The 17,413-nt window shown below is 38.8% G+C and overlaps 1 protein-coding gene across 1 annotated transcript; it reads right to left on the reverse strand.

Moving 5' to 3' along the window:
• Window positions 1–3,441: 3,441 nt before the first annotated feature.
• Window positions 3,442–17,078, reverse strand: LOC137191846 (DEP domain-containing protein 1B-like). The gene is made up of 11 exons (XM_067602284.1): window positions 16,878–17,078; window positions 14,537–14,802; window positions 12,101–12,245; window positions 10,925–11,052; window positions 10,701–10,831; window positions 10,572–10,619; window positions 10,149–10,289; window positions 9,849–10,015; window positions 7,765–7,941; window positions 5,825–6,007; window positions 3,442–5,176 (listed from the first exon to the last, which is right to left on the reverse strand). Exons 1-11 carry the CDS (start codon window positions 16,923–16,925, stop codon window positions 5,012–5,014), a joined length of 1,599 nt encoding a protein of 532 aa, XP_067458385.1. The 5' UTR covers window positions 16,926–17,078; the 3' UTR covers window positions 3,442–5,011.
• Between the last annotated feature and the right edge of the window lie 335 nt (window positions 17,079–17,413).

Raw genomic sequence — 17,413 nt, forward strand, 5'->3', positions numbered from 1 at the left:
TTTAAGATTTGGGGAGAACATGCAAATTGCTCACAGCGAGGACTAAAGCCCAGCTATGAACCCAGGACCTGGCAACCACTGACTTCAGTTCTTCAGTCATAGCAGAAATTCAAGAGAAACATGTCAAATTAGTCAATTAGTGCTAATAATGGTAATAAGGAAAATTAGATTTTTATAATTGGCGTTGGCGGTCTGCAAAATGTGATTTTTTTTTTTCTGTATTTCCGATTGTTACTCATAAATACTTTGGCTAACTTGCAGACAGACCCTGTCAGCAGCACTTAAAGATCAGATCTGTTGAGTGTCCATGAGCAGGGATGAAAGCAGCACCTAATGCTAGCTATACAATCATGATGCATAGCAACAAATCAGCTGCATTGTATTCAGGTCAGGTTTTACCCTCATGGCTACAAAGACAGAAAAGTTCCCTTGTGAAGTCTCCTTCACTCCACTGCTAAGAAATAAGCTATTCCTAATCACCCTGAATGGAACACCTACTGTACCATCCGCAAGCACACTGGCTAGAATATTAATGCTCTAATAATGGACTACCTGAAGCATAATGATCACATACATCCCCCACACCACTAGCCATTAGAGTAATGTGAAGATTTCAAACGTTTTTGATATTACCATACCATTAACAACCTATGGCAACTTCCAGAGAGTCATTAGTTTGCCACTGACAAAGGGTACATTGAGATACCCAGTCATAAGGTAACTGGTTCGGGGGATTAAAAAAAAACAAAACTAAACTAAAACAGCACAACATGAACAGCATGGTAGTGATCTCCTTCCATGCTTCAACTTTGGTGCCTTTCAGAAAGCTCTCTCTCCTGTTTCTCTGCATTGCTTTGGAAAGACTGGATCATATCAGTTTTGTTGCAGAACAGCAGAGGAGATTAACAATCGCAAGATATCTTCAGGTAAGTGACCTGAGGTATATATTTACCAGTCTGTTGTGAACATACATCTGGCGCATCTTTGCCATAAAATACATGTTTTAAAACAATATGACATGCACATGCCACCTTATCTATAAGTACATTTTAATTGCAATTTTCTAGACCTTGCCCAGTTGCACACACACTGCTTTTTGATACTGACAGGTATCCCTAAAAACGTGTTCATAATTGACAAAGTAAATTTTAGAGGTGGAATGTTTGCTGTGAGGTCACTGCACAAATATGTGTGAACAGATGCACAGTTTCTTGGGCAGTGCAAATTAAGGCAAAAAGAGCTGAAAATGTTTTGATTTGAGCAAATATTTAGTGTTCATCCCAAGGCTTCAAGTCCCCGAGTTTTGGTATCTGGATCATGTTTTGCATACTGAGAGTATTTTTGGCAATGCTAGTGATGTGGCTCTAAGGATGTCGGTCTGTTGATTGGTCTGTGGTCGAAGTGAAATATCTCAACTGTTGGATGGATTGCCATCATATTTGGTACAGATATCAATAGCCATCAGAGGAAGAATTCTAATGACTTTGTTGATCCGTGGCTTCTTATGTAGCGCCACCAGCAGGTCAAAAATATTAATTTATCTAGTGAAATATCGCCACATCTATGCACTAGATGGATTGCCAAAAAATTTTGTACAGACGTTCATGGTCCTGAGAGGATGAATTGTAGTGACTTTGGCGACCCCCTGACTGCAACACCTTGACATTTTAGTTTTTTAGTGAAATATCTTGACAACTTTTGGATGCGTATTGCTGTTAAATTTGGTACAGTCATTCATGTCCACCTCAGGATGAATTGTAACAACTTTGCTAATCCTTTAACATTCCATCAAGTGCCATCATTAAGTCAAACTTTTGATTTGTCCAGTACTACAACCCAAGACCTGCAGAACTAATGACATTCCCATCAGCCTAGGCTGTACTTTGCATTTAATGCTAATTAGCAAATGTTAGCATGCTTACATGGTAAACTAAGATGATCAACATGGTAAACATACTTGCATCAGCATCTTAAAGTTGTTATTGTGCGCATATTAGCATGCTTAGCATTTAGCTAAGTACAGCCTCAAAGAACTGCTCGCTTGGAGCGCTTGTAGAGTGGTACAGTGCATTAAATCCACTACATGTGAAATTTCCAACCTTGACGCCCCCCCAGTGGTAGTATCAAAACAACACTGTGGCAACAATGTAAGCCTGAGGGTGAATGACAGACTGCACACATTTCCATTAGCACTGTCTTACTATTTTAAAACTATAAACTTGTACCATCAGAATAACTTAAAAAATGCAAGAATTCTGGATTCAACACTGTGAATCATTGCATGTTGGTGATGATTACTTGTGTGGGATACTCGAAGTACAGTAGTTTTCTTTCAACCCCCACACACAACCCAAAGTGTTTACTGTGTGGGATGTCTCCCTGTGCAATCATGCAGGTGTCAGCTGCTGACAACTGTTTTGCTGTGTCACACAGAGGCATTTCTCCTCCCATTCGCAGCTTAATATCTCACTGTCACTCTAGCACCCCATTGCTTCATAAAACCCTACTAAGCAGTATGATTATCAGTTAAAAGCTTTTGATGTGTGCATATAGCAAGAGAAAAAGAGAAGGCGACAAAGGGCAGACAGCTGAAGGTTATCTTTAAAAAGGAGACTGTCCCACACTTTCATTTTCTAGTACTTGTCAAATGCAAAAATGCAAGTGTACATAACCTAGTAATGAGAGTACAGTAGTTCTATAAAAAGAAAAATTGTGTTTATTAAATGCTGCTGTATTTCCTTTTGTATTGTGTGTTTTTACCATATTATAATGATCAAGTATGCTGTATGTGTACTATAGAACCATTCAGACTCCCATCCCATTCAAGGAAAGTAGGCTACTATAAGTATCAATACTATAACGAGATAATGGTTGATTAAAAGGTATTCATTTTAAGTAGATAATTAAAAGAGTAGTTTTCAAAGTAAAATGTAAGGCAAATGTCGACAAACTGTAGAGAATGTGTTGCTTAGAGCCATAACCACATTAGATGTACATTTCACAAATAGATTCATACAACTGGGTGGAAAGCCTTTACACTGCTGTTCACTCCAGCAGTCCTCTTTAGCCTTAATGAACCATTAGGCATTACAGCTGTTTTTTCTCCTCAAGCATAACTGCAACTATTAACTATTAACTAGACAATGTTTCCAATTTATACCATGGTTGTGTGCATACAGTATATTGTAGCCTATTCCCTTCTTCATAACTGATAACATGATTTTTCCTGCGGTAACAACCAATTTTTTCACAGGATCAATGTTTGTTTCATGTCTCTTCTATTCTGTCCTGCCCTCATGCGAACACACTGACAACATGTGCAGACAGATGTGCTCTCTCAGACTGGGCTTGGGCCAGAAACAAACAACTGTGTTTGTTATGTTCTTGTAGTTCAGGAGATGATGATGCACAGGAAATTACACAATAATCCTAATCCTAGTGGAGGATGCATTTAGTTTATTTTCATGTTTAGGTCACAACAAAATTTGTTCTCCTGTGTAGAATATCAAATGACACCTAATGTATCACAACAAATTCCTAAAAAAAAAGAAGAAGAAAAAAAAAAAAGAGGACGATAAAAAGTTAAATTTCCAATTAAACGTTTTAGTGAATAATCTACATCATAATCAACTTTTTATCCAGTTGAAATTTTCCAGCAAGCCAAGTGCAGCAATTCAAGTGTAACAGTTATTCCAGCAGTTATTACATTTGTTCGAAAGTATTTTTCAAGATCCATACAAAAATATCATTATAAAAATAAAAAAATATTTAAGTCTCAAATTAAGTGAAAGACAACTGATTGACAGGACACTACAGCAGGCAATAGAAAATGACAAAATACATTGAAAAACAGTGAAAGAGAATGAGACATTGAAATATGTACCAATTAGGTAAATAGTTCTTATATACACAATAAAACCAACAAGTAAAAACATGAAATGAGGTGTTCCAAGAGTGCACATACAATTGGACCAATCAAGTAAGGTATAGGGAGGGTTAAGAGAGAAAGGGCTGTGACAGTTTAGAGCACATCAGATTAAATTAGCTGTACAATATTACAGCATTTTTCATCTGGGTCTTTTAGATGTACAATCATTTATTTGGATTCTATAGTTACGAACACAATTATCAGCTGAAGGTCAACTAGAGCTTCTCAATTATGTAACATGTATCACACAAACACAGCCTTTCTAGGTGAACCCCTGATATGTTAATTGATGTTTAACTGAAAAACACAAAAAATATATTAATGTGTACAGCATTATAACGATCATTTCATGTCAGAAACTGTTTAAGAAAATAAAATGTCATAGCATTACTAGTGTCAAGCTCATGAAATTACATAATCTGTTTGAAGGTCATTTAGTACCAACACTGTGCCTCTCAAACCCATGTAGAAATGCATCTTTATATATCTGTAACAGGATACAACCGTAGATCAATATAAATCTTTTTCACTACCTATGTTAACATCAAATAACCCGTTAATATTTTTGAAATGCATTTCATTCAATTTAGCTACTGGAAACTCTACTGAGATCTTTTTAACATACACATATCTTCGTAGAAAAATGAACATACACACGATTTTAGAACAGTCATTAGAGTTGATTTTAAGAAACATCAGTGGTTTTTTTAATGTTAGTGGATCATCATTTCCTTTATTTTGTTCAAGTTTTCTAGCAACACAATAATTAGAAATGTACCTTTTAAAAGGGTCAGTTCATCCATCCATATCCATTGTTAGCAGTTTTCAGTATTTTATTAATTGTTTCAGTGGTTGTAACTGCACCTGTATAATCTGGATGGACTAACCTTTTAAACTATTATCTTTTTTTTAAGAGTACTTTTGCTACAAAGTCAAATGTATTATTTCTAAATACTAACTGTAGAAGTCAACCATGAGCAACCAAAAGTGTGGCCAAGAGCAACAGTACAGCCACATTCCTCCTTGTCTCATAACTCTGAGGTTTAAATGTGTATACAGTGTGGATGTGTCAGAGGTGGCAGATCATGCCCTAAAGCTCCAGCTCCTTTGGAAGGGCTGGAAGGGTTTCTTGATGTTGAACAAGAAGAGTTGAGGTTTGAGTTTTGGAGTTTTCTCAGGTATGACAGCAGCTTTACTTTCCTCAGTGGGGAATCGATTGTGGTAGATTTCTGGGTAAGACTTTTGGAACTGAAAAGGGGAGGAAATGCATATTTACTGTACAGTGTATGTTAAAATATTAAAACATCCCTTTGGACCCCTACACAAATATGGAAGACAGAATAGTGGGCTGCCCTCCAGATATGTGTCCCCAAGGTTGAGAATAAATCCCCAGGCTCAAACAGATATTGGGTTTAGAGCTTTATTTACTGAACCAAGGCCTTGGCACTCTTGGATATTTTTGGATAGATTCCAACTGCTGACATAACCCTGGATTTCTCTGTTTCCTGTGAACCTATTTGGAATTAATGGACTGCTGGTCAAACTAAAATAGTTAGAAGACATCACCACTTTGGTTTGATGAACAGTTGTTTTCTTGACATAAGACCATTTGTTTTTAATATCCTTTGTGTTGCCTTTTTGAAGTTCTCTTTGTTCACAATTTTCCTTCGCTCCAATTTTACACTTTGCTCTACAATTTGCAGTCTTCCTTTAGTGCCTTTAAATGAATAGTCCAGTAGCAGTGGCTATACAAATAAATGCCTACAGCCTATTGCTCAAATCAGTCTGATTATGCTGTATTCCCAAGGCCCATCGAGACTTTAAGGAGACACCTCCCACTGAATCTACTGTGCATTTAATGTTAACCCGTCTACTTTCAAAATAATATGAACATACCTGTTTGAGCCTTTTCCTCTTGTCCTTGGCAGGTAGCTCTTTGTCTGCAATCAGGCCTTCCAGCAGCTCCTGCAGGGGGGTCTGGGTGCCTATTACCTTCTGTTCCTCAGACTCCACCCTGCTGATCTGTTTACAAAATGCTGGAGATGTGCTGAAGTCTGTATCTGAACCTGCATATTTTATCTGATGGAAGAAACAAAGGACGTGTTGGATTGATGGACTCAGAATGCCAACCATCTTTATGATTACAAATATGGCAGAATGGAAAATATTGGTATATTGCTGTGACACAAACTGTCATATCCTGGATTAAGATTGTTTTGTTAAATAAATAAAAAAGAGAAAAAATTAAAAGGACATTTAGAACTGCTGATTTACTGCTTTACCATCAATAAATAATTCCTGCTATTGAGGAACTAGCCCTATTATGAGCCAACAATACAACTAAAGTCAAACATTTTATGTATGTATGGTGTAAAATATAGCCAGTAATCTGAACCTACTGACATTACCTGGCTACAAGTAAGAACATATATGTGGCCCATCTTTCTGTGACACTCAATCTAGGTTGTCAACTATTGCAGTTTTTTTGAGGATTCATTTTGGTGATTTGGGATCCAACTTCTGAGTAACTGTAACAGCATCCTCAGTGGGTGGCTGATTATGCCTACATGTTCCTCAGAAGAGTTTAATGAGGATAATTAATATGACTACCAGTAAATATGAATAATATGTTTAGTTTAGTTCACTACTATTCACAGCATGTGTAAGCATATGCGTCCACTGTTGGACTCAAAGATAAAAATCAATCAATCCCACATTTGTAGGCCAAACAGTGTTGCACAGTCAATACAGTCTGTGTTCTACATTTTCTGATGTGCCCGCCAAAAGAAAAAAAAACACATGCACACATCAATATGAGCAAGCTGGGCACAAATGAATGAATAAAAAGACAGAAGATCTCAGAAACACCTCCTCTCGCTCCACGGTGCCGATCACGAAAGGAAGTGCAAAATGCAAGAGAAATTGTGTCATTGGTTCTGTCTCTGTGATAGTTTTGTTCCTGCAATGTCATGAGTAACTATCCTTTCTTTAATGTTAGCGTGAGACTGTTTTTCAATCCAATGCCCAACCGTTCCTGCAGGATTTCCAACCATTACTGCCTCCTCCCGCAGATATGTAATCCCACTACTGCCTGCTCCTGTGGAGATACTGATCACTCCAGCCCACAATGATGTTTTCTATTGAAAATCTGTATACCACATGCTGCAGGGAAAATAAGGCACATGCGGTTTTCTATAATATGTTATGTGTGCACATATTTTTTATTTAAAGAAACAATAGTAGTTTCTACAAGGTTACAGTGTAAGAATGAAATAAAACTGGTTTAGCTTGAAGCAGTGGGAACCAAAGGTGGGTAAAAGCCTTTTTATGGTGTTTCCCATAGCAACAGATGCAAACCAGAAGCTGGAACATTAGGTTTCAGTGCAGCAGTGACAAAAAAAGGAAAAAAGGATGCCACTCTCATTTAGTATTATTAATGTTATTCTTATGTTATGAGCTGTTTAAACTGTTTATAAAGGTTTAAACTGAATTTATGCATCATATAGTGAATTTAATTTCATATCCCCTGATCATCCTGCAATGATGCTGCTGACCTGCTTCTCCCATATGTATTCTTGTTGCAACCCTCTATCACAGATCTCAGTCTACCACAGAAGCCAATCAAAAGAAGTCCATTTTGCCAGATGGGACGTTGTGCCCACAACTCAACACGGTGACACCGAGAGCCTCAAGTTACTGTGACTGTTTTCCACTCACATTAACATAAAAATGTACGCAATTTGTGTACTTTATGTGCCTTTAATCAATATATAATTTACCAGTAACTACCATTTTTCCCCACACTTGGACTGTGGGACTGTAGGCAGGATACTGACCTGAACTCTTCGAAGGTGGGACAGGTGCTCCTCAACTTGGCAATGCAGCTTGGAAGGCACTTGGAAGATGGTGTTGTAGTGCTCCATCATGAAGGTCACCAGTTTGGTAGCAAGCAGCTCGTCCAAGTCCATATCATCTACTGAGCCCAGAACACAGTGGGAGAACATCTGCACCATCTGGACAGGGGAACAGGAGATAGATTGGAAACTAACTTCCAGCTACACTGTAACTACACATATACACAATATGATGGGCAGTGGTCAAATAGATCCAGAACAGCCCTGCAAAAAAATAATACCTTTGTGAACTGTTGAATTTTGTATGCATGCAGTGTTAGAGAATGGGATCTTTTTTGAGTCTGGTAGTATTATCTAGATGGCTTAATGACTGCATAATAAATACAGCCTGAGGTGCTACTAAAACATCAAGCTAAGAAGTGCCTGGAGACTCTAAATTGAGCCCAAGGTCAGATCTTTAAAAAAATATACTACTGAAGTAATCCTTAACATTTTTGTGAGTAATTGCACTGTGCGCCATAAAAAACACTTATCAAAAAATAACATTGGTAAAACAAGGCTTATAGTGAAGGGATTTGAAGAGCGATTTGCTCATCCTCCCAAAATCAGGTTAAAGCCACTAATCAGCTGTAGGGTTGGGTATTGTTAGGATTTTATCTTATCCATGCCCTTAGACCGGTCCGGTTCATACGGTTCATACTAGTTCTTTTTCATTACTAAAGAAATGGGGTTTCTTGAATTGTTATAAAAAGAATAGAACAATATTAGAATTGATTTATATTTTAAATTTAACCACATATTGTTTTGTAGAGCAGCAATAGTAAAGTTTACAACAGCAAAGTTACTATATACACTCAATAATGTCTCACTGGAAACAAATCTGAAATGTCAATAAAATAAATAATATTTCTGACATCAAAATACTTAGTGAAGTTTAGATAGAATGCCCTCTGTCCTGCTCCCTCTGCTGCAGGTAGACAGAGGAGGGGCTGGTTTGGGTGGGGGGGGGGGTGGGGGGGGGGGGGGGCTGCCGTCTCAGCCAGTAGTTTACAGGAATTTGCCACATTTTAAGATCTGTGGCAAACTAAGCTAAACTGTTAATTAGTCAGCTTTCATACAGACAGCTTTCATTTGTTTATAACAATTTGCTACAGACAAAGCTGTTGAAAATATCGCTATACGTTTATGCTTGTTGAACAGGTGGTCTGATAAAATACTCTTATTGGCTTTTTACTTGCAAAGCTTTTATTGCACAGTAATGAGTGTAGTATTAAAAGTATATGGATTGGGTATCGGCCTCTGCAGCCATCTGAAGACCCACAAGTAGATGACCCAACGGAGAGGACAGTCATGCTTGCCTGGAGTCACCCACAATGTATGTATTTGTGTGTGTGTGTGTGCGTGCGTGCGTGCGTGGAGGAGCTGAGCCCCACCCTCGGTCAAACTCTAACACAGACAGCAGGGAACAGAGGCAGCACAACCATAAATTACACCAGAACGTGGTAGAGACTCTCAGCATAGTTTTTTTCTGTTCATTCGGCTTAGAAGCTGTGAAAAAACACTTAGGTGCTGTGCCCAAGTCTTATAATGGTAGGAAAAACTCAGATTTTTATCAATTGCATCCACATTTTGGAAAATTCCACAATATCCTGCGTTTTTACAGTTGAATCCTACAGATATGTATATTCAGACCACTACATATTCCAAAGCACCTTTTCCAGGTAGAAAGTATTATCCAAAACACAAGAAAGTTGCCCTGAATTTCACTGACTTTTAATGAGGGATAATGACCCTCTGGACAAACAATATTTCCCACAGTTTCCCTCTGCACATAGAACTGCCTGTTTTGTTTCCTCCTCTGAGATATAGCATATATCAATGCCACAATGGCAGACAAAAACCTCTAAAACTTTGTCAAAAAAGTATATCAGAAGCACCATAGAGGTACTGTTAATTGCAGGACTAACTAATTAACAATGTGTCCTTATATTACCAAAAAACTATTCCGTATGACCGCAGCAAACCAAATGAACAGTTCAAAGATATGTTATGTTAGGAATATGTACCAGTGTGCGTGTGGCGATGGTGTCATTGAGTGGAGGCAGTTGGGGATTCTGGCAGACGCGGGCCATGAGTCGCAGTAAAAGCTGGAGGCGTCTTCGGTTGGGCGGCGGCAGTAAGAGACTGCTGACTTGAAGAGCCTCTGTGGCTACCTCCGGCTCTTGCAGCAGGCCTGCAGAGATATGAGGAGAGGAGAGTCATGCTCTCTGAGGACAAACATACATGCTGGACAAAATAAACACCAGGAATTTTCTAAGCGGCAGTGTACAAATATTAGTGGTGTATCCGTACAATGAAGCACTCACTGAGAATGTTGACAAAGACTTCATATAGATGGAAAGTCAGCAGAGGTTCTTTGAGTCGCTGAAAGTAATCTGCTACTGTTCTCAGCACATCTCTCTCGAAACCTGGGTACACTGGCTGTTTGGTTTCATTGCCATTAGGCCCTGGGAAAGATTTTATAGTATACGTGTGCACACACACAGAAATAGGTTAAACATTCATATATTCACATATAAACAGTTCACCCCACAGTGAGATATCTACCAGCTGCAAAAATTGCATCCACTTTACCAAAATGATAAATCCTATCATTTTAGAGATTTTACTCATGTCCTTCAGGTGCTTGTATCTGCTGCAGCACATGGTGCACCAATCCCAACCAAAGGAGATGTTCTTTTTGGTTTTATAACATTAATGTTTGAAGACAGCAGAAAATGTGTACTTACAGTTGGCGAGGCATTTCATAGCTGACACCACCCAATAGGGCATGTCCTCTGGAGATGAGAGAGGAGATAGGTGAGTCATAACATAATAGTCAAAACAAAGCAATTGTTCTTCCAATTAATGCACCATACCGGCTTTGTTCTCCAATATGACTATGCCTGTCTTATTGACGCTGAACACATTGTGAACAATGTGCCTGCCTTTCACATGTGTTGGATTTAACACTCCGTCCAATGTCTTTAGGCCCAGCACTCTCTGCAACCTAAAGGAACAGTGGTTGAATCAAATATTGAAGAGAAAAAACTACAAACAGCATGAACAGTGGAAGAGAATAATATGTAAAGGGGTTACATACTGTGCAATTGTCATTGATTTCCAGATATGGTCCACCTGTTTCGGAGTAATGTCCTTCCTGCGTATGAGCTTGCATTCATTGACATCCCCAATCGCTACACTGTGCCTTTTATTCCACAAATCTGAAGTCTGTTCAAAAAGGAACAGAGACATGTTAACTTTACACTGAGTGAACAGAAAAATAGAAACTCAACTGCCATGTAACTAAATTCTACTTTTGTGAAACTGAACATCTGCTTTTGTTGTTGACATTCTGAGCTGTGTTGATTTAACTCTCCGGTACTTTTTGACACTGCACTTTGTGTGGTCCTTGCATATGATTTAGAGAGGATTATACATGCTTATATCTCATCCTGACCTGACTACTGTAATGCCCTTTACGTTGGTGTTAGCCAGGCCTTCCTCTCACGCTTGCAGTTGGTCCAGAATGCTGCAGCTCGTTTTTTAACATGAACATGCACACAAGAGCACATTTCCCCTGTACTGGCCTCCCTTCACTGGCTCCCTGTATGTTTGATTTTGTTTGCCTATAAATCATTAAATGGCCTAGCTTCAACCTTTCTCTCTGACCTTTTACAACCTCACGTCCCATCAAGGTCACTCAGGTCCGCTGACCATTGCTTCTGGTTGTCCCAGGATCAAGGTCGTAGCACAGGAGAGAATGTGCCTTTGCAGTTGTAGCCCCCAAACTCTGGAACGAGTTGCTTCTGCATGTTAAGCCGACCCCTACACTGCCTGTTTTTAAATCACACATCTTTATTCCTTGGCTTTTAACTCAGTATGAGAGTTGCCTTTCTTTGTCTTTTTGTCTGTTTATCTTTTTTTATTGTGTTGTTTTATGGATTTTGCCATTTTGATTGTACAGCTCTTTGGTCAACTGTTGTTGCTTTTAAATGTGCTTTATAAGTACATTTGACTTGACTTGCATAGAAGGCATTGCATTGTAAGGTATGGTGGTTCAAATATTTTTTTGTAACATTGTATTTACTGCAGGGCTCGTATACCACATTGCATTGTTGGTTTGTTTTTTTGAGTACTGTGTAATTGAAACAGGGGCTACATTCAAATTCATCGGTCTTGTCATTTGCTCTTCTATTAAGTTTGCTTACACATTCCAAGCACAGCAAGAATCTACGCAAGCACAGGAGGGGCTGAAACAGCTCTGTCTCTTTCTCACCATGACAGCAGACTTCAGGGGTGCAATGTTTTCCTGTTGTGGTAATTCTTCGTAGTCATCCCAGCGAATGAGTCTTGGCAGGTCACTGCTGTCTCTCAACAGTTGCCTTGCTGGAAAAGACTTCAGGGGCGACAATGTGGGGAACCTGGAAAGAAAGACAACAGCACTGGGATCAGCCGAGTAAGGAAAGGGTAAATAGAGAGCATGCAATGATTTCTGTTATATCAAGTAACAGCCATGGATGTATAAAGGGAACTGGATACAGTGTTGGAGGGCTTGGAGGGATTTATCAACATATTGGTCCTGCTGCCAGATGCTGCAGGGATTTAATGAACTGAAGGAGAGGTTTGTCACACAGTATAAAGCAGCTGTGGACAGCGGATTGTAGAGTTGGTTGGAGACTGTTTAATTGAAATAAATTATCTACTGTATATGTTAAGCATTAATCCGTTGTTGCAGCACGTCTGCAGCAAGTATTTCATATGAAACACAAGCGCCTGATACTGTATCAGAAGGCTATATGACGCTCACAAAAAACAAAGGGATTTTATGAGGATAACGTATGACTGCAGCGTTCTACTATAGTCATACGAAAATGGCGGACATTCAGTCCAGTAGGAACTGCTCGCCTGGCGCATATGCCAAAAATGTTTCTAACTTCTGGCTTTACTTGGGGGGGTATGTGGCCCACAGAATATGCACAGTAATGTTGCGGAGCCAGCTAACTTCCAATTTAGCCCTCCACTAACTTGAATGGGGATAAAATAATTCAATTGTGCAGCTCTTCTAGACTTTCCGAATGTTATCGGACTAAATGGATCAAATTCTGAAAAGTGAAACAAGTCATTTTGTGGAGGTTATGACGCTCAAAAAAATTTATCCACTGTTTTACAGCCGCTCCTTTCCCCCCCGTGATTGTGTGCAGGAAAAATGCTTTTTGGCCCAGTGTGCATCACGTGACAGACCTGGATGTTTCAATAACACGGTTCGACCACTAAGTCACATTGGCTTCAAAGCCCGGTGCTGTTCCTGGGGGCTTGGCAACAACACCCAGTAGCTGGCAAATCTCATGGCCGGAGATGCAGAAGACTTTTCTTCACTGATTAATAGACACAACCTGTCACACCTTTTCCATCTCTACTCCATAACTACATAAGCTTTAAATTGCCTTTTAACAAATGGCCCGGTAGAAGAGAAAAGTATAAATTTGCCCTCCAGGCCAACTCTGAACTTTACCACTTAAATTAAGTGATCAGGGAAATGTGATGTTTTTCCTCTATATCCTTCTCATTTTTACTGAGCTATGTTACCAGAGCACGACCGGTTCAGATTGCTGTTGAACTCTTGCTGAGGCAAATGATTGGAAATGTTGGCTGACTGTCAAGAAATTATGAGTGCTTTCACACCTAACCTGTTTCGTTCAGTTCAATCAAACTCTGGTGCTTTTGCCCGTTAAATTCCGTTAGTTTGAACAGGTGAGAAAGTCATCAATTAAATGCTGATGCAGCCAAAACCAGAGTCCACATGGAAGCGGACAGAGATCCACGTTTTCAGTCAGTCTTGGTCTGCTTCCAGGTGGACTCGCTGTGCCAAAGCAAAAAGAGACCACAGCATTTTATGATAGTAGATATGTAATTTTAGCATTCAAAAGCCAATTTACTTTAACGTCCATCTGCTGATCATAAAATGTTAAGAAAGCGCTCTCACAACCTTCAGGCTGTATAACCTATAAATGCAAAATCATTTGGTGACTATGGTAACATGTACTGTATGCAGGTCAGCATTTGAATGCAGGGATTTTTCCAGATACATCAGAAAAAGAAAACATGGTTCAACAATAAGACTTGCTCGATTGCCTGGGGCAAGTAAAATGCCACATCAAGCTAGTAAATCGAGTTACTCACTTTCCCTATCAGGCAAGATTTTCAAAGTCATGTGGCTGAATATTTAGGTGATTTCGACAACAAGTCAACTCTCGCGAGATTTCAGAATGTGACTTCTCCTTGAGCGAGACTTGGTCAGACACAATAACAAACAGACCGGATCAAGCGAAAGGTAAAGAAAAATGTTTATTTCTCTGTATGGTCCTTTCCACAATGTTGTTAGAATAACAATCTGAGCCTGTCAGTGGCAAAAACAAGCACGACGAACACTTACAGGGCACTATTGCCCCAAAGGATTTGCAACCCGTTTTGCAGCTGCCGGTTGCAGCTCTCTCGCTCAATACTGAACCAATTTTTTAAAAATGTTGTCCCCATTAGTCATTAAGTCACAAAAAGATGGGAAAATAGGGTCCAGGTTGAAAAATACTGAAGTTTCCCTTTAAGAAACAGAAATTGCACAATGGGAGATAATCCTTTCTCCAAATTTAGATATTAGCACATCTCTGCATATAATGTAGTAACTGTATTAGAGATGATAATTCATCATTAGTACCTGTACAGGTGACCATTGTCTTCAAAGTCCTCTGTCCCATGGCGTCCTTTGATGTCTTCAATAACATGGGCCTTGAGAAACTTTCTCAGCAGCTGCAAAGTCTGGTAACGAGTCACCTCTGGACCAAAGTTGTCATTGTGTTTCAGCAACTCATGAAGATAATCCACAGCCTCGGATCCCGTGAAACTGAAATCATAGTAGCGGAAGTGTGCCCAGTGCCTTCTCAGCGGCATGCCTCCACGGAAGAGTTTAATGGTTTCATTCCACTGTAAAAGGGAGAAATACAAGAGTGCAGTGTGAGAAAGGCTGAATGTAGAAAGTGAAAAAAGTAGTTATGGTCAGATTTAACAGCTGCCATCCTTACCCTAACTACATGTATATGTGTATCTGACAGAGGAAGATTTATTGCTGTTTGATATCCCACATTTGTTGTATTTTCATTCATTCTTTATTATTATGATTAGAAAAGTAAGTAAGTTTTGTAATCGAAAGAACTGATACATCATTACTGAGTGTTCCAAGCAGTCTAGCATAATATACTGTTTAATACGGCCTGTAAATATTCTGCTGAAGCTACTGTTCTGACAGAGCCCAGATAACACCAAGTTCCTCTTTTCAATGACATGAGTTAGTTTGCTGATTGGGACATTTTTGTAGTTATACTCCCAAAAAGGGATACATCCAACAACATGTGAGTCAAGTCAGTTTTATTTATTTAGTCCCATATCACAAATCAAAGATTTGCCTCAAGAGGCTTTACAATCTGTCCAGCATACAACACCCTCTAGACTCCCCACCCTGATAAGGAAAAACTCCCCAGAATTATACAGCCAACTAGAATAAAAAAAGGAAAAAAAGAAGAAAAAAAAAAAGAAAAGAAAAAAAGTGCTCCATTTAGGATTCTGCACATTAATTTCTTAGAATATATGTATTGCAGCACTTTGATAACAAATCTGTTTGCATAACGATCACCTGCTATACTTTATGATGACTATAAAACTCACTTATTGTTGATAAAGTTTCACACAAAGGATCTAGGCCATATTCATTTTCATTCACATATGTCCATTGTTTTCATTCTAATAGAAAATGCAGGACAAAGACCATTAGGGAGAATTACATTGTTGAAAACACAGCAAGTTCTGAAAGGACTCATCATCCTCTATTCACTACAAAAGCAGGCACATATCACTAGAACCCTACAGTATGTATCTCTTATGTTTTGGATGATGCAGAGGTTATCATATCTCACAAAGTATCCATATGGGAAGGAGAAAAATAAAAGCAGCAGATAAAAGCAGAGAAGGAGAACTATCCAAGGTCATTACAACCCAGGAGAGTATCCCACTGTATGAAGCAGATGCAGTTATCATAAAAAGCTCACTCTGGCTGGCCTGTACCTTGAAAAGAGCTACACATGTGATGTGAAATATTAAAAAAACAAAAAACAAAACACAAGACAAGTAAAATCCAGGCTGGCCTTCAACCACTGGGAGAAGGGAGTTAGTTGTTTGTGTGTGTGTGTCTCTCCGTCATAAGTCTTTTTGGGGCAGCAGGTGGAATGCTGTCTTTTTTCCAGGGTTTCATTTTGGAGAAAAAAAGCTTTGTGGATTTTGTGTAAAATATGCTTCTGTATGAATCAGGAAATTAGCTCTTAGCGCCCATATATTCACAGAACACATTATCATTATCTTTAATCAGTTCGGGACACATGAGTAATACAATTACTGCTCATGTAAACACTAAGGGCGTATTCCTGTGAAAAGAGTGATCGGAAATGTGAAAAACAACACTGCTGTTAAATATTTCTGACACAGGAACAGCAAAAATAGAGCATTTAGAGCATTATACTGTTATTGGTGTTTATGATACCACAGTGCACCCGCTGCAGGGGCAAAGCAGAGCATCGTTACTGTGACACAGACGTTTTGCCCCCAAAAGGTTGTTTTTGTAAGTGACTCGACGACTCTTTTTAAAGGCTAACAAACTTTTTGTGATGTTTTGAGAGCTTTCCTTGCCGTGAGGACACTTAAACTCTCTACATTAGGAAGAAAAGTACAGATAGCACATGTAACGTTAACTGTTAGCTAATTAATTAACGTTGCGTTAAACTCCCCTTAACGAGTAAGTACGTCGTCGCTTTCGCCTCCTTAAGGTGTTAATATCAAATAACTCTTACTCTATCAAATAACTATCAGGCTAAACTTTTACATAAAAGACATACATAAAGAAAAGTTTAACTAACGTACCGTTACACATAAGTTAGGCTACATTGTAAAACTTAGCTCAAAGCTTTTCAATGTCACATTTGACTGAGCCTCGCTAACTTTACCACACTCACCAGCTTTGTCGCCCTGTATGGACCCGGTCCGATAACTCTGCCTTCCATTCTGATGATGAATATCCTGTTCACTCATATGAAAACATTGAGATATAAAACTTTTATAAGCTTTTTAAAAGCTTAAGCCGCAGATGAAGACAGGAGTCGAGTCTGGACGGATAGAGACGTTGCTGCCAACTTTGAATCTCCCACGTCACGTCAGTTGAACGACGTGATTAGACAGAAAGCTGATCACGTGACCACCGGGAATGCAGCGTTTATGAAGGCATGTGGCAACACAATAAACACATCTACATACTAGTTCAAACAAGAACAGTTATTATAGTAATAATATGAAACTTTTTTTTTTTTTTTTTTAATTTAATTTACGTAAGGAGCATATTAAAATAACATAAAAACAAACAAAAACATCCATTTACCTTTACCACTTGCTCATCAAATTAAAGTTCAGTCATATTTGTCTGCAATAGTAAATACCATTTTATCTAGCCTGCATCTAGCCTAAGTATTGATATATTTGGATCTATCTCTTAAAT

The sequence above is a fragment of the Thunnus thynnus genome, chromosome 10, assembly GCF_963924715.1.
Source record: "Thunnus thynnus chromosome 10, fThuThy2.1, whole genome shotgun sequence".
NCBI lineage: Eukaryota > Metazoa > Chordata > Actinopteri > Scombriformes > Scombridae > Thunnus > Thunnus thynnus.